The sequence below is a fragment of the Bos taurus genome, unplaced genomic scaffold, assembly GCF_002263795.3.
Source record: "Bos taurus isolate L1 Dominette 01449 registration number 42190680 breed Hereford unplaced genomic scaffold, ARS-UCD2.0 Super-Scaffold_1723_ScbfJmS_2085, whole genome shotgun sequence".
NCBI lineage: Eukaryota > Metazoa > Chordata > Mammalia > Artiodactyla > Bovidae > Bos > Bos taurus.
Window position 1 is genome coordinate 5,416,327 of NW_020192292.1, and position 18,677 is coordinate 5,435,003.

The 18,677-nt window shown below is 39.4% G+C and overlaps 1 protein-coding gene across 1 annotated transcript in view; it reads left to right on the top strand.

Moving 5' to 3' along the window:
- LOC112445816 (proto-oncogene DBL-like) overlaps positions 1-18,677 on the top strand; it is a 115,453-nt gene that overhangs the window by 24,071 nt on the left and 72,705 nt on the right. The window contains 1 exon segment of the mRNA XM_059884534.1: positions 14,229-14,454. Within this exon segment, the coding sequence (XP_059740517.1) occupies positions 14,229-14,454 (226 nt within the window).

The following is an 18,677-nucleotide window of genomic DNA, read 5'->3' on the forward strand; positions in this document are numbered from 1 at the left end:
CCTTTGTCAGCAAAGTGATATCTCTGCTTTTAATGTGCTGTCTAGGTTTGTCATAGCTTTTCTTACAAAGGACAAGCATCTTTAATTTCATGGCTGCAGTCATTTTGGAGCCCAAGAAAATAAAATCTGTCGCTGCTTCCACTTTTTCTCTATTTGCCGTGAAGTGATGGACCAGATGCCTTGGTCTTAGTTTTTTGAATGTTGAATTTTAAGCCAGCTTTTTCACTCTCCTCTTTCACATTCATCAATAGGCTCTTTAGTTCTCTTTGCTTTCTGTTATTAGGGTGGTTTCATATGCAAATCTGAGGTTGTTGATATTTCTCCTGGCAATTTTGATTCCAGCTTGTGACTCTTCCAGCACGGCATTTCACATAACTCTGCATCGACGTTAAACAATATACAGCCTTGATGTACTCCTTCCCCAATTTTGAACCAGTCAATTGTTCCCTGTCCAGTTCTAACTGTTGCTTCTTGACCTGCATACAGATTTCTCAGGAGGCAGGTAAGTTGGCCTGGTATTCCCATCTCTTTAAGAATTTTCACAGTTTGTTGTGATCCACACAGTCAAAGGCTTTAGTGTAATCAGTGAAGCAGATGTTTTTCTGGAATTCCCTTGCTTTTTATATGATCCAACGGATGTTGGCAGTTTGATCTCTGGTTCCTTTGCCTTTTCTAAATCTAGCTTGAACATCTGAAACTCCTCAGTTCACATAGTGTTGAAGCCTAGCTTGAAGGATTTTGAGCATTACCTAGCTAGCATGTGAAATGAGTACAGTTGTACAGTAATTTGAACATTCTTTGGCATTCCCCTTCTTTGGGATTGGAAGGAAAACTGATCTTTTCCCAGTCCTGTGGCCATTGCTGAGTTTTCCAAATTTGCTGGCATATTGAGTTCAGCACTTTAACAGCATCATCTTTTAGGATTTTAAGTAGCTCAGCTAGAATATACTATAATAATATACTATACTCTTGTTGAACTTGCTTATTAATACTAAAATGCTTTATTGTTTTTGTGTCTGTGTATGTTAATTTCTTATTATTTTCTACATTCAAGTCATTTGCAAATAGAGATAGTTTTACTTCTTCCTTTGGGGAAATGACTGTGTGTTGGGTATCACCAAGACCACTCCAGGTTTAATCACTTTCTAGGCAGAATCACAGGACTCAAGCTTATTTTGTGCTCATAGCTGGTGTTTATTACAACAAACAGATACAAAGCAAATCAGCAAGAGGCAAGGCACACAATATAAAGTCTGGAGAAAACCAGGCACAAGCTTTCAAGGGTCTCTTCCAAGTGGAGTCACAAAGAATGTGCTTAAATAGTTCCTCCAGCAACAAGTTGTGACACATATGAAATGTTGCCCATCAGGGACTCTTCAGAGGCTCCTTGCAGGGTTGGTAGTGGTGGGTAGTCACATAGGCACTCTATCACTAGCAGGTACCAACATTTCCTTTGCTCCCTAAAGGAAAGCAGGTGTTTAGCATAATCCGCATTGTTTACTTCCTGAATCAAAGTTCCCAGATGCCAGCCAAAGGCTTACTTTGCAATTCTGCCTTTTCTAAGGATAAGCAGTGGAGGCCTGCTATGTTAACTCTTTCTGTACTGGCTTTCTAATGCTACAGGGATTCTTTTTTTTTTCCCAGAAAGTTTTAAAAAATTATTTTGAAAATTTGATACAATTTTTCTATTTACACCTATTACAAAATACTGGATATATTCTCCATGCTGTACAGTACATCCTTGAGCCTATCCTACAACCAATAGTTTGTACCTCCAACTTCCCCACCCCTGTATTGCCTCTCTCCCCAATAGCCACTAGTTTCTTCTCAAGGTATGTATTTCTGCTTTTTTTTTGTTTTAGACACTAGTTCATTGTATTTTTAAATTTTTATTTTTTCTTGTATTTTCTAGATTCCACATATAAGTAATATCATATAGCATATGTCTTTGTCTGACTTATTTCACTTAGCATTACCCTCCAAGTCTATCCATGTTGCTGCAAATGGCAAAAATCTCATTTTTTTAATGGATGATTAATATTTCATTTATTTCATTATATATATATATATATATATATATCATATATATATGCTGCTAAGTCACTTCAGTTGTGTCTGACTCTGTGCAACCCCATAGATGGCAGCCCACCAGGCTCCCCCATCCCTGGGATTCTCCAGGCAACAACACTGGAGTGGGTTGCCATTTCCTTCTCCAGTGCTTGAAAGTGAAAAGTGAAAGTGAAGTCAGTCAGTCATGTCCCACTCTTCGCGACCCATAGACTGCAGCCTACCAGGCTCCTCCATCCATGGGATTTTCCAGGCAAGAACACCGGAGTGGGTTGCCGTTGCCTTCTCCGATATATATACACACATACAAATCACATCTTCTTTATCCATTCATCTGTTGATGGACATTTAGGTTGCTTCCATACCTTGGCAATTGTAAATAAGGCTGCTGTGATCTTTGGGGCTTCCAAGGTGGCACTAGTGGTAAAGAACCCACCTGCCAATGCAGGAAACATAAGAGACTTGGGTTCGATCCCTGGATCGGGAAGATCCCCTGGAGGAGGAAATGGCAACCCACTCCAGTATTCTTCCTGGAGAATTCCGTGGCCAGAGGAGCCTGGTGGACTATGGTCTGTAGGGTCACAAAGAATCAGGCACAACCGAAGTGACTTAACACATACACATGAACATTGGGGGTACATGTATGTTTTCTAATTAGTGTTTTAGTTTCTTTTGGATATACACCTTGGAGTGGAATTGCTGGGTCACCATGGTAGTCCTTTTTTTTTACATTTTCATTTTTTGAGAAACCTCCATACAGTTTTTCCACAGTGGCTGCACCAATTTACCTTCTTACCAATAGTGCTTGAGGGTTCCCATTTTTCCACATCCTCACCAACATTTGTTATTGGTTGTTCTTTTGATTATGGCCATTTTGACAGGTGTAGGTGGTATCTCACTGTGGTTTTGTTTGCATTTTACAGGATTCCGTTTTGAAACGATGAAAATGTTCTGGAGTTAAATTGAGGTGATGACACAATGGGGGAAAGTGAGCGTGGGATGAACTGAGAGAGTAGCACTGACATATATACACTACCATGTGTAAAGTAGATAGCTAGTGGGAAGCTGCTATACAGCACAGGGAGCTCAGCTTGGTGCTCTGTGATGACATAGAGGGGTGGGATGGGGGGTGCTAGGAGGGAGGCTCAAGAGGGAAGTGATATATGTATACTTATAAGTGATTCATGTTGTTGTACAGCAGAAACCAACACAGCATTGTTAAAGCAATTATTCTCCAATTAAAAAAAATAAAAATAGCAGTGACGGTTTCAACATTTTTTAAATATACTAAAATATACCGAATTTGTACACTTTAAAAGGATGAATTTTTGGTATGTGATTTATAGTTCAATAAATATAAATAAATATATAATTAAAAAGTGATTCTTTTCAGGCTCATAGGGAATATTGACCACAATTACCACCTTAACACATTTAAAAGAGTATAAATCAAATAATGGCTGTTCTTAGACCACAGTGGAATTAAACTAGAAACCAATGTCAGAAAGATAACTGGAAAATTCTAAAATACATGGATATTAAGAAAATACCTCTAAATAACACATGGTCAATGAAGAAATCTCAAAGCAATTTAGAAAAATATTTTGAATTAAATGAAAATGAAAACACAACTTATCAAAAAAGGAAAAATAGAATGGATTAAATAAAAAGTGGTTACAGCCAGGGAATGGAATATTATTCAGTGCTAAAAGAAATTAGCTAGCAAGCCATTGAAAAGACTTAGAGGAACCTAAAATGCATATTGCTAAGTGAAAGAAACCAATCTGAAAGGGCTACATACTGTATGATTCCAACAATAAGACATTCTGGAAAAGGCAAAACTATGTAGACAATTTAAAAAACCCACTGATTGCCCACGGGTTGTGTGTGGGAGAGATGAATAGGGTGGACACAGAGGAATTTTAGGGCAGTTGAAAATACTCTGCATGACACCATAATGATGGATACATGTCATTATACTTTTGTCTAAACTTATAGAATTTACATCACCAAAAGTGAATCCTAATGTAAACTATGGACTTTGGGTGACAATGATGTGTCAGTGAAGGTTCATGAGTTGTAACAAATGTACTTTTCTGATGAGTGATGTTGATTTAGGGGGCTATGCATATGTAGGGGCAGAGCGTATATAGGAGATTGCTGTACTTACCCTTCAATTATGCTGTTAACCTTAAAACTGCTCTTAAAAAGTGAACATGATCATTACCCCAAAAAGTGAAAAATATACCAAAAAAATTTTATGGCCCAGAAGAAAAGCCCTGTTACATTGAAGTTAGTTTTTTTATTTATTTTTTTGTTAATTATATAGATGACATCATACTGGATAAACAGTTTTTGTTAAAAATTGCAGTATAATTGATTTACAATGTTCTGTTGGTTTCTGGTGTAAGGCAAAGTGATTCAGATATACAAATATGTACATACTTTTTTTCATATTCTTTTCTATTTAGTTATCACAAGATATGAAATGTAGTTCCCTGTACTATACAGTGGGTCCTTGTTTTTGTATTTTTTTATAGATTCTTTTTAAAAAATTGATTAATTTTTGATTTATTTTTTGGCTGTACTTCGTTTTCATTACTGTGCGTGAGCTTTCTCTAATTTCATCCAGTGGGGGCTGTTCTCTAGTTGGCCGTATGCAGGCTTCTCATTGTGGTGGCTTCACTGGTCGCAGAGCACGGTCTCTAGGTGCATGGGCTCAGCAGTCACGGTGAACAGGCTTGTTGCCCTGCAGCCTGTGTGATCTTCTCGGACCAAGTCCAAGTCATATCTCCTGCATTGGCAGGCAGATTCTTAACCACTGGACCACCAGGGAAGCCTCCTCTTGTTTTTTAAAATCTATTTTATATGTAGTAGTTTGTGTCCAAACTCCCAATCCAGCCCTCCCCCATCCCCCTTGGCAACCACAAGTCTGTTCCTGTTTTATAAATAAGTTCATTTGTATCTTTTTTTTTTTTAGATTACACATATAAGTGACAACATATGATACTTGTCTTTCTCTGGCAAACCTCACTCAGTATGATAATCTCTAGGTCCATCCATGTCGCTGCAAATGGCATGATTTCATTCTTTTTTTGTGGCTGAGTAATATTCCATTGTGTGTGTATTTATATATGTGTGTGTATATATAAATATATATATATATATATATATATAATATATATATATAAATACATATATAATACACACACTACATATATACACACACATATATAAATATATATATATATATCTCTATATCTCCTGCAACATCACAGCCTGCATATGACATTACACACCCTGTGTGCATGCATGCTAAGTCACTTCAGTCATGTCTGACTCTGTGTGACCCTATGGACTGTAGCCCACCAGACTCCTCTGTCCATGGGATTCTCCAGGCAGAAATACTGGAATGGGTTGCCATGCCTTCCTCCAGGGGATCTTCCCAATCCAGGGATTGAACCTGCATCTCTTTTGTCTCCTGGATTTGCAGGCAGGTTCTTTACCTCTAACGCCACCTGGGAAGCCCATCTTGGACTATATGACATCTAAAATGACAATTGTGAAATCTAATGATGTATATATGTCTATACCAGCTACAAAGAGTTTTGGAATTAATTTTTAAAATTTTATTTCTTCATTTTATTATTTATTTATTTTTGGCTGTGCTGGGTCTTTGTTGCTTTGCATGGGCTTTTTCTAGGTGGGGTGAGGGGGTCTATTCTCTTTAGTTGCCATGCACGGGCTTCTCATTGTGGTGGCTTCTCTTGTGGAACACGGCCTCTAGAGCGCAGGCTCAATAGTTGTGGTGCACTTGCCTCACAGCATGTGGAATCTTCCGGAGATCAAAGCCATGTCCCTTCCATCAGCAGGTGGATTCTTATCCACTGCGCCACCAGGGAAGTCTGGGAATTAATTTTTTTAATTTCCTGTTTTTCCTTTTACGACTTTAATTAATTTGTTCTAAGGTGCTTAAGATTGGGTTTGGGGTAGAAGAATGAAAAAGAGTCAAATGTGAGATTTCAAAATGTTAACTTTTGAAAAAAAATGGGCATCTTAGTACTCAGGCCAAGTTTTCTTTGGAGTTTATACTACAGGAGAGCGGGCCTTGGACTTCCCTTTCCCTTTTCCTTCCTGCACGTTTTGTTGCACACACGCTTATCAACAACCTGAGTCTTGGGGCATCTTGAGGTTATACCCAGACTTGGTAGTTGACTCGAGACTCTGCCAGTTTCTCCAGCCCCACCACTGTGTTGTAGGTGTTGCCTGCTTGGAAAATACCTTTGTGCTACGGCAGAGATCCTGGATCAGAGGCATTCCAGAAGCTTGCTCTCCACTGGAGGCTTGGAAAAGTTCTCCACTTTTTGTTTCCAGTCTTGCTGTCTGGCTTTAGTTAGATTATCCCATTCTCTGAACTCAACCCATATCAAGACATATACAGTCCATGATGCCTTCACCTACTCCTGTGTTGGTGCCTCATTTCTATGTCATTTTTTATTCCCCTGTCTGTGTATTTGAATCCCACCCAGTTTTCCAAGCTCAGCTCAGATGTCACCTCATCTATGAAATCCTCGTTTTTCTTTTTTTTTCTTCCTTTTTCTTAATCTCTCAATTTCAATGCAATAATTTCTCCCTTCCTTTACTCTATATTGTGTATTTCTATTATAGCACATACTGTACTACATATTATGGCCAGTTGTTTAGATGTTGTATCTTCTGTTAATTTTTAAGCTTGTGGTGAGACACTCTTTCATATTCCAGTGGGCCACAGCACCTAGCAGGAGGAACAAATAAAAACCCAGTAGATGTTTGGTGAGTTGAATAAAATAGATTGGAGAATGTTGTGAGCAGAGGGGTTTAGCAAGAATCTTGGTTTTCCTTCGTTAGTGCAGGATTATGTGAGTCTTTTATACTGTACCTTTATGGCAGAAATGGACTTCCCTGGCTCAGAGGTTAAAGCATCTGCCTACAATGCTGGAGACCCAGGTCCGATCCCTGGGTCGGGAAGATCCCCTAGAGAAGGAAATGGCAACCCACTCCAGTACTCTTGCCTGGAGAATCCCATGGACGGAGAAGCCTGGTAGGCTACAGTCTGTGGAGTCACAGAGAGTCGGACACGACTGAGTGACTTCACTTTCACTTTATGAAACAACAAAGTACTGCATAGTTTGTTCTACTGTAGTCTAATGGGAATTCATTTTGTGATGGTTTCAGAATTACCCTTTTATTTGTTCCACCTTTTAAAGCATAACACTTGTCAAGACAGCACTTGAATTTGTTGCATGTCAGAGTCATTACATTTACAGATGGTACAGTATATCTGATGTTCATATTGAAAGGAAAGAATTACACACATAGACTCCCATCTGCCTTGCAACAGGATTTAGGACTCAAAACAAAACCAAGTTTTATTTGAGTCGTGAAACCAGCAATAGTGAACCTTCAAAAAGAATTTCAGTCTGTAAGAATAATGGCATTTCTGGCAAAAGATTGTGTTATAAACATTCCTGATATGGTTTGGGATGAAACTCTTCCTGGAAGAAAATGTGAGGTTAATAAACCATATCTAGTTAGTAATTTGCATTAGAGCTGATTGTATTCTTCTGCCTGTCTGAAGGTTAGGGAACCAAATGGATGACACTGTGAAAACTTCTTCTGAATCTTCTACTAGGGTCTGAACAGTGCCTGTGCCTAGCAATTGTTCTGTGTGAATTTCTTAAATAAATAAGTGATGAATGGGAGCCTCTCGGAGCCTGTTACTTCATCTGTAAGGTGATGGTTTTAATATCCATCTTGGAGGACTGTTGTAAGATCAGAGAAAATGCATACAAAGTACTTTATGCATACTTCGCAAGTACTGTGTATTAGTCCCTCAGTCGTGTTAGGCGCTTTGCGATCCTATTGACTGTAACCTGTCAGGCTTCCTCTGTCCATGTGGTTCCTGGTGTCTCAGATGATAAAGAATCTGCCTGTCAAGCAGGAGATGTGGGTTTGATCCCTGGATTGGGAAGATCCTCTGGAGAAGGAAATAGCAAGCCATTCCATTATTCTTGCCTGGGAAATCCCATGAAACCTAGCAAGTACTAGGTGCTCAGTAAGTAGCTACTTCTAATCATTCACAGCACTTTTTCCCTCTATTTTCATATTGGTGGTGGCAAAGAGATTATAACTTTCTGGTTGACATTTCCTTTATTTCCTTTTCTATTTTAATTTGTTTCCCATTTTAAAACATTTTTTATTGAAGTATATTTGCTTTACAATGTTGTGTTACTTTCTGCTATACAGCAAAGTGAATCAGCTCTCAGTCAGTTAGTTCAGTTGCTCAGTCATGTCCAACTCTTTGTGACCCCATGGACTGCAGCACTCCAGGCTTCCCTGTCCATCACCAACTCCCAGAGGTTGCTCAAACTTATGTCCATTGAGTTGGTGATGCCATCCAACCATCTCATCTTCTGTCGTCCCCTTCTCCTCCAGCCTTCAATCTTTCCCAGCATCAGGGTCTTTTCAAATGAGTTGGTTCTTCGCATCAGGTGGCCAAAGTATTGGAGTTTCAGCTTCAGTATCAGTCCTTCCAATGAATATTCATGACTGATTTCCTTTAGGATTCACTGGTTTGATCTACTTGCAGTCCAAGGTACTCTCAAGAGTCTTCTCCAGCACCACAATTCAAAAGCATCAATTCTTTGGCACTCAGCTTTCTTTATAGTCCAACTCTCACATCCATACATGACTACTAGACATATATGCCCTCTCTTTTGGATCTTATTTTTCAGAAAAGATGAAAGCAGAGGTATCTGCTGTTTTAAGCAGTTAATATTTGCCCTGGTTCTCTGGTGCTTGGACAGAATGGCATATTATGCAGCATGGTTCAGAACTCATATTCTTCTATGGGATAGGAACAGAACCCCCAGGGAAGGGATAAATGTACATGAGAGGATGTCACCAGGAAGTAAAGCTCAATGGCTGGAATTATTGCTGTTATACACCAGAATCTGGAGTAAAAACGCTTTCTATCAAATGAGAATGCTTGTAGATATCAAATAAACCATCATTTTTCCTGTAAGAGTCAATAATAAACTCAGTAGAATTTAAATGCCTTGGAATGGTGGCACACATTCAGTTCATGGAGGCATAGACTCTTGGAGAAGTATGACACGAAAGATCATTTACTCAAATCCACCTATATGCTCCACTGTTCTCTCTAGTCTCCTTTCTACAGAGTTGCTTGGCCCTTGTTTCAATGCTCTTAGTGATGGGAAAGGGCTTCTCTAGCTACCATGGCAGTCGTTTCGTCTATGGAGTGTTCTGACTTTTAAAACAAGTGCTTTACATGGAGTCGGTGTAGCTCTCTGTTGCTTTCTGTTTGTCTTCTCTTTTACTCTGAAGGGAAAAAACTAACCAACTAACCAATCAACCAACCAACTATCCAACCAACCAACGAAAGAAATACCTGAACGAATAGGTTTGGGAAACACTGCACACATAGCCCATACCCAAGGAGGAGTTGCATGCAGTGTGTTTGTGTTTCCTGGGGGATGTTGCAGTATGCTTAAACCCCAGTAGTTCACAACATTTTTTAATTGTAAATCTTTACTGTTACCCAGAACATCTGTCCACAGTTTAGAATAGAATCTGGCACTTAGTAAGTGCTCAAGAAATATTTGTTTTTAAAAAATAAATGGATGCAAAAGAAATCTTTAAAAACTATAAAGGGCACCCTGTATTAAGGTGACAAGTTTTTTTTTTTTTTTTTTTTAATGCAAGTGACACCACCAAAATGAATCAACTAATTGGATGGGTTTACCTTCCTCCTCTGCAAACCATCCTAAATATATTATTTATTTCCACACCTTTTAGGGCTTCTAAAATTCTTCATATTTGAATTCTGAGCTTGTATTCTCATTTGCACAACTACCTTTTATATTATAAAAGAAATATTAGAGATTGAGTTTGCACTTGATAGCCAAGGCAATAAAAGCTTGCTCCTGTTGCTTCCTGATCAAATGTGTGGAATGAACGAGATGACAAGCACTCTCTTTGTCTTGTCTTCAATTTGTCCTTGATTGTGTTTGACTTTGCAATTACATGGTTCTTCAGCAGAGCTTTTCAAGGAAGACTGTTCCACGAGGGTGTTTTTGAGGGTGTTTGTCAAATTACCTATTGAGTTAAAGTTAAGTGAAGTCGCTCAGTCGTGTCCAACTCTTTGAGACCCCATGGACTATAGCCTATCAGGCTCCTCCATCCATGGAATTTTCCAGGCAAGAGTACTGGAGTGGGTTGCCATTTCCTTCTCTAGGGGATCTTCCCGACCCAGGGATTGAACCCAGGTCTCCTGCATTGCAGGCAGATGCTTTACTGTCTGAGCCACCAGGGAAGCCTGTTGAGTTAGTGCCCTTTTAAAAAAAGTTTTTTATTGGAGTGTAGTTGCTTTGCAGTGTTGTATTGGTTTCTACTATACAGCAAAGTGAATCAGCTATAAGTAAATATACATCCCCTCTTTTTTAGATTTCCTTCCCACTTAGGTCACTACAGAGCATTGAGTAGAGTTCCCTGAGCTATACAGTAGGTTCTCATTAGTTATCTTTTTTATACATGTGCTGCTATGCTAAGTAGCTTCGGTTGTGTCTGACTCTTTGCGACCCCATGGACTGTAGCCCTCCAGACTCCTCTGTCCATGGGATTCTCCAGGCTCCTCTGTCCATGGGATTCTCCAGGCAAGAATACTGGAGTGGGTTGCCATGCCCTCCTCCAGGATTTTATACATAGTAGTGTATATATCGGAGAAGGCAATGGCACCCCACTCCAGTACTCTTGCCTGGAAAATCCCACAGATGGAGGAGCCTGGTGGGCTATAGTCTATGGGGTCGAGAAGAGTCAGACACGACTGAGTGACTTCACTTTCACTTTTCACTTTCATGCATTGGAGAAGGAAATGGCAACCCGCTCCAGTATTCTTGCCTAGAGAATCCCAGGGACAGGGGAGCCTGGTGGGCTGCCGTCTATGGGGTTGCTCAGAGTCGGACACGACTGAAGCGACTTAGCAGCAGCAGCAGCAGTGTATATATGTCAATCCCAATCTCCCAGGTTATCCTGTTAGTGCCTTTTTGTTTTGTTTTCCCAACCAGTCCTTTTGGGGTTTCATAACTAGTCCAAAGTAAGGAGAATGCACGCCTTTCATTTTTGAGCAATTGAATTTTCCACATGGGGCAGCTCTGCAAGTTTTATATCAAATATAAATCTGGTCAACAAGGAACACGCTGTAATGTGGATCTGATCCAGCTTTAGTGACCTAGGCTTTTTATTTCTCATGCTCTGGAGTAAGAGTTTAAAGGGTCATCAAGAAGAACATCCTAAACCATCTGTTCTCATTTTTACATTTCTGAGGGAAATCTGTGTGGAAATTCAAGAGGTTAGATGCAAAGTTGGGTTTAACTCAGTGTCGGCTTTCTCTGAACTCTATTTCTTTGTTCTTACCAATAAGCCCACCGTGTCTTTTGTGGCTGCTCAGTGATAACCTCGTGGCTTCTCTTTCGTTTTCCTGCTATCTCCTCTCCCTTCACCCTGTTTTCAACCGAGAATGTGATCATTCCCTAAAATGTTGGGGTTGGCTAAAAAGTTTCTTTGGGTTTTTCTGTAAGATGCCATGGAAAAACCCAAACGAACTTTTTGACCAGCCCAATAGTACCATCTTCTCTTTTAACCATTTTTTTTTATTGAGGTGTAGTTGATTTATAATACAAGTTTCAGGTGAAAAATATAGTGATTCACAAATTTTAAAGGGTATACTGGGTATACTGCATTTAAAGTTATTATAAAATATTGGCTGCATTTCCTGTGCTAATTATTTATTATATACATACTGGTTTTTACCTCTTAATCCCCTCCCCCTCTGTTGCCCCTCCCTCTTCCTCCTCCCCACTGGTAACAACTAGTTTGTTCTCTATCCCTGTGAGTCTGTTTCTTTTAACTATTATTTTGTCCTTTTGTGTTAGTGTTGAAATGTGATTTTGTCGGCACAGTTGTGGAAGACATTTTATGATAGAAACATCAGGGTGTTTTCCTTCTGTCTATGGATTTTACCTGTTGTTGAATCTCAGGATGTCTGGGGCCTTGGAGTACTTGTTGTATTGCCTGTGGTGGGTAATGAGTGAGGGGTGGAGGTAACTTGCCCCAGACTCTAGAGCTGCTCAGTGCCCGAGCCAGCATCAGGTCCAATCCTCCCACTCCCAGCCCTCAGCCTTTTATTTTATGCCCTGATGCCTCTCTTACTACATGAATGGATTTTTTAAAAATGTAGAGTAAATAGACATAGTTTCTGTAACTATGCAACAGCCTGAATGATATGGGAGGAATCAGGTTGTAGATATTAGTGTTTCCAGATCTGCCACCTGACATCAAATTTATCCATTTATCTTGATAGTTATTTCTACTGATCAGAGCAGGGAGGAAATTGGGTCTTATTATGTAGGAATATTTTAATGCCTAATCAGTTCAGTTCAGTTCAGTCTCTCAGTCGTGTCCGACTCTTTGCAACCCCATGAATTGCTGCACGCCAGGCCTCCCTGTCCATTACCAACTCCCGGAGTTCACTCCAACTCACGTCCATCGAGTCGGTGGTGCCATCCAGCCACCTCATCCTTTGTCGTCCCCTTCTCCTCCTGTCCCCAATCCCTCCCAGCATTTGAGTCTTTTCCAATGAGTCAGTTCTCATCTAAATGATAGAACATTGCCACTTGTGCAGGCCTCTGAGAGCAGAGAAAGTTCTAGTCCTCTTGCACTATCTCCCATCTCATCCTTCATTGGAAGGACTGATGTTGAAGCTGAAGCTCCAATACTTTGGCCACCTGATGTGAAGAACTGACTCCTTGGAAAAGACCCTGATGCTGGGAAAGATTGAAGGCAGGAGGAGAAGGGGACAACAGAGGATGAGATGGTTGGATGGCATCACCGACTAGATGGACATGAGTTTGAGCAAGCTCTGGGAGTTGGTGATGGACAGGAAAGCCTGGCGTGCTGCAGTCCATGGGGTCACAAAGATTCAGACATGACTGAGCAACTGAACTGATCTTATGAAAATAAATTGGTCAATGCATTTCTTTATGTTTCAAATTTTGTATGTGTGTGTATGGCTCTGTAACAGAGCCCCTGTTCCATTTTCTAGTGTGGGTCATTTGAGAACTTGTGTGTGCGATGCCCTTGAGCAGGATGGGCCTGGATACAAGCCCTCCATATGCTATGATCTGAAGAGCACCAAGAAGGGGAATGTGTCATCAGCCTGACACCATCAGAGACCAGGTCTTTAAAGGCCCTCTGTATCAGTGAGCAAGGGGGAAAACATGGTTTCTCTGAGAAATGTGGAACCACAGGCATTAAAACCAACGATCCAGAATAGCTGAGTTTGATGGCCCGTTTTCTTTGAAAAAGTTATCCTGGCTCATGGACCAGAGGCAGGTAGTAGACTTTGATCTGGGGCCCCTGTGTAGTTCACTAGAATTGAACATTACAAATTAGCACTTAAGATCTGGGACAACTAAAATATATTGAAGATCACATGGATGTGTCCCACCTCTAATGGTCAAAGATGAGTTAATAGGCTGCTGTTCAAGAAACATTGACTCTTATGCCAGTTATTTTGCATTTGGTTCGCACAGCACCCTGTGAGGTATATATTATTATGGCCAGTTTACAGGTAAGGAAACTTGAGACTCTAAGAGGCTAAGTAACTTGTACATGTTTTTATAGCCAGTATATGCAGCAGGCTGGGGTTGGAATTCAGGTCTCTTGGACTCAAAAGCTGTATGTTTAACCACTGCTTTATACTCGATCTCTGACACTTTTCCTGACCTTTAAGATGGGAAAATAATAGCTTTCTCCAGGGTTTTTCAAGGATCCAATGAGATAAAGGACCCAAAAAATGCTTTGTAATCACTCATAAAGCTTTGCAGAGAGAAGGGTACTATCAGAAGAGGAAGACACTATGCTACAATGTCTCTTCATGACTCTCTACCCTTTAGATAAATCCGGATGTACTAAAGTTTGGACTTTTGCCCCTGGCTTTTTGGTCACTGAGAGTAGTTTATGTCCCAGGCTAGATTCTGAGAATGAGGATAACTGGTCTTATTTATACAATGACACTGTCCAGAGTGTGATTTCCTTCTTAGGTGGATGAGAGGAGTAAAGATAAGGTCGGCCTTGCACCTGCGGAGGCAGATCTTCGGAACCCCCAGAGTTCTTTTCTGCATGCTAAGAAATACCCTGTGCGTTTCTGGCTGTTCTTTAATGTGACTATTGTTTCTCTCCCTTTCTCATTCTCAATAGAAGACGAAGTGCTTCTCTGTGTAAAGGACGTCAGCCACTTCTTAATGCAAGACATTGCCTTCCTGTCTGGTAAGCAGACATTTTCATATATTAAGATCAGACAAATGTTTGAATCCATTAGCAAAGTTAATTTGGTCCTTCTTATAGGTGGCTATATAATTTTTATATTTCAGTAAACTACATGTAGTTGCTAAAAAATTGGACATTTAGAGAATAACTAGAGGTTTTAAATATGTTTAGATATGTGATTAAAACCAGGCTTACCAGCCTTGTACACTGGACATTCGGAAACATCTTTAGCAATCCATGATGAGTGAAAGTGGGATCCATCTCCTAGGTGGGAGCAGGCTGAGTGAGAGGGCAGCCACAGACTTCTCTGAGGTTTTCGCTGCCACCATAGCTCTGATGACTTAAATGTTCATTAAAAATGCTGTGAGTCACCCTAATTAAGCAGTGTACACACTATAAAAATTTGACTTTTCAAAAATGTATATGCATTTGTATATTATTTCTAAAATTTGTGAATAATGTATTATGAAATACATCTAACATAAAATTTACCTTCTCAACTATTTTTAAGTGTATAGTTCATTGGTGTTAAATACATTCACATTGTTATATAGCCATCCATCCACCATCCATTTCTAGAACTCTTCTTGTCTTGTAAAACTGAAACTCTCTGCTGCCGCTGCTGCTGCTAAGTTGCTTCAGTCCCGACTCTGTGCGACCCCGTAGACAGCAGCCCACCAGGCTCCCCCGTCCCTGGGGTTCTCCAGGCAAGAACACTGGATTGGGTTGCCATTTCCTTCTCCAATGCGTGAAAGTGAAAAGTGAAAGTGAAGTCGCTCAGTCGTGTCTGACTCTTTGCGACCCCATGGACTGCAGCCTACAAGGCTCCTCTGCCCATGGGATTTTCCAGGCAAGAGTACTGGAGTGGGTTGCCATTGCCTTCTCCATGAACTGGTTAAAAAATAACCCCTCATTCCCTCCTCCCTATAACACCTAGCAATTACCATTATATTGATACTTTCTGTATCTTCATATTTGACTATTTTTGGTGACTCATATGAGTGGACTCATGCTATATTTGTCTTTTTGTGACTAGCTTTTTTTATTTCGCATAATGTCCTCCAGGTCTTTCTATGTTGTAGCATATATCAGAATTTCCTTCCTTTTTTAAGGCTGAAGAATATGCCATTGTATGATGAGTTAATTTGTTTACCCATTCATCCATTGGTGGACATTTGGGTTGCTTGCACCTTTTGGCTCTTGTGAATAAAGCTGCTCAATAGCATTACATATTTTTAGAGATACAGCAATAGGAAACCATCCCTCTTGTTTTAATCTGGCCAGATATCTGGGGGAAACTTTGCTTAAAGACAAGCAAATTCCTTTCAGGTGTTAGAGTAACTTGAACTATGCCATTAAACATTATAGTTATTGTATTAAATGGATAAGAACAGTTTACAAGTATATGTGTTGTTTGTATGAAAATCCTTCTTAGGTGTTGAGAGTACAAGAGACAATCTTATTCCTTTTAAGTAGTTAAGTTATTTCTCCTAAAGTGATACCTACATGCTTGGTTTACCAAATGAGCATTTACTTTATAGATGATCCTAATTGGACACTTCAATCTGGCTTCTGCTTTAATGATTAGAATTAGCAGTAATTGTGAATTAGTGGTGACTTAATGAGGTTTTATGTTTTTATTTTATAAGTGGTATAAATGTGCGATAGGCTTTCACTATTGAGATTAAGGGATGTTACTACTGAGATTAAGGGATTTTACTGAAGCTCCTCAGTGTTTTTAAAATTATGTTCAAATAGAAACACCCTTGGGACCTGTTTCCCGATCTAGATCACTCTCCATAATTTCCTTTCTTATCTGATCTTTGTAGTTTTCAAAATACGTCTTGCCTATCATTTCTTTTGAAGAAAGGGTTCCCAATGTTAAAAATAACAAAAACCTTCCTATTTAGAATATCAATATCTCCTTTCTTTTCTCACATGTTTACTACCTAGTACATACAGCACTTGTGCTTCCCTGATGGGTCAGTGGTAAAGAACCTGCCTGCCAATGAAGGAGATGTGGGTTCGATCCCTGATCTGGGAAGACCCCCTGGAGGAGGAAATGGCAACCCACTCCAGTGTTCTTGCCCGGGAAGTCCCACGGACAGAGGAGCCTGGTGGGCTGTGGTCTATGGGGTCGCAAAGACTCAGACATGACTTAGCGACTAAACAACAACAGCAACACTCGTGGGTACTCAGTGGTGATAACAGTTTATTGATTAGTTGATGAGAATCTACCCTTATAAGAACCAACATTCTCTCCTTTGATAGGTATGACAGTGAAAGTGAAAGTGAAGTGGATCAGTCGTGTCTGACTCTTTTCAACCCCATAGACTGTAGCCTACCAGGCTCCTCTGTCCATGGGATTTTCCAGGCAATAGTACTGGAGTGGATTGCCATTTCCTTCTCCAGGGGATCTTTGCCTAAATACTGCCCGGCAAGTCTAACTTATATATATGTTGCATTATATGTTATATATTACTTATATTCCTAATTCTACACCATACCCTATCTATAGAGGCCCCTTGTTTCATGCTTGGCTAAATCTCTTGGTTCAGAGTTGTACAGTTTCTACTTTGAGTTCCTTTAAAATTCTTGGGTGGATGCCATCATTTTCCATGATTATCTTTCTTCATCTTGCTCTTTACGTCTAGAATGTTATAAAGATTTATCATCATTTGATTTATTATTTTGGTCTAGTTTGATTCATTACTTTGGCCTAGTCTGATTAAAAAAGTATTATGGGAATGGGGACCCTCCCTTAAGTTTCTGTTGAGAAAGATTAAGGCAAGGAATGAATTTGACCTTTTCCCAAGTGCTCTAGTGGAGAGTGTGTGTTCTGCTTTTGTTGGATAGAGTATTCTAGAAACATTACTTAAGTCACTGTCGTGAAATTGTTGTTCAGGTGTACTGTTTCCTAGTGAATTTCCCAGCTACTTCTTCTATCAGTAATGCAGAGGAGTGGTGAAATTTCTAACTAAAATTGTGAATTTGTTTATTTCTCCTTGGAGCTCTATCCATTTTGTTTCTTTTTTTAAAATATAAATTTATTTTAATTGGAGGCTAATTACTTTACAATATTGTATTTGTTTTGCCATACATCAACATGAATCCGCCACGGGTGTACATGTGTTCCCCATCCTGAACCCCCCTCCCACCTCCCTCCCCATACCATCCATCTTTCTTGTATTTTGAAGCTCTGTTATCAGATACATAAGCACTTAGGAATGTTATGTCCTCTTAATGAATTTACCACCGTTTGATTATCAAATGATCTCCTAATTTTGACAAATCTATTTGGTCTGATATTAGACAGTCTCCTTTGAACTAATTAGCATGATATATCTTTTTTCATCTTTTTCCTTTTAATGCATTGTGCCTTTATATTTAAAGTCTGTTTCTCGTAGACAGTATATAGTTGGGTCTTGATTGTTTTATTCAATTAGACTATCTCTAACTTTTAATTGAAGTGTCAAAATCATTTACACTTCACATTTACAATCACATTATAATGTGATTATGCATATGGCTTGGTTTAAATCTATCATTTTACTATTTGTTTTCTATTTGTCCTGTTCTTTGTTTTTTCCTTCCATTTTTGCTTTCTTTTGGAATTAGTTGTTTTATCATTCTACTTTATCTCCTTTGCCTTTGTCATAGTTTTATTGCATATTGAATTTTTTTATATCTTATATCTCTATTCACTTAAATTCAGCCAAATAAGAATTACAACAAAATCTCTCAGAAATTTTCTTTTAGCAAGCCAGATTCAAAGGCCACCCTGCAACTTGCCGCCTAAAATAATCCTTCAACTTCCATTTAACACTAAATATGTATTGAGCACCTACTCTGTGCCCAGGTGTTAGGCTGACTATAGAGTGGGACCTTAGGCACATGGAATTTTCACCCCTGCACTTAAGTGGCTTTCATTCTCAATCCTCCAGGCTGTGTAGAGGACTGTAGAGTGGGATGAACACTGAATTTTATACTTTGTGGTCTTTCTTTCTTTGCATTAGTAAGATTCCTATACCATTGTCGCTATTATTCCTTATGTTGTTTCTTCCACCAATCTATTAGAACATTACTTATTACCTGTAGTTTGTATACTATATTCTTCCATGTTCACCATGACTCTAAGTGGTCAATTTTTTCAAGGTTTCCACTTGTTATCAAGCTGTCAGTGACTCACTTTGAATTTAAACTCATAGTATTGGTATAGAAAC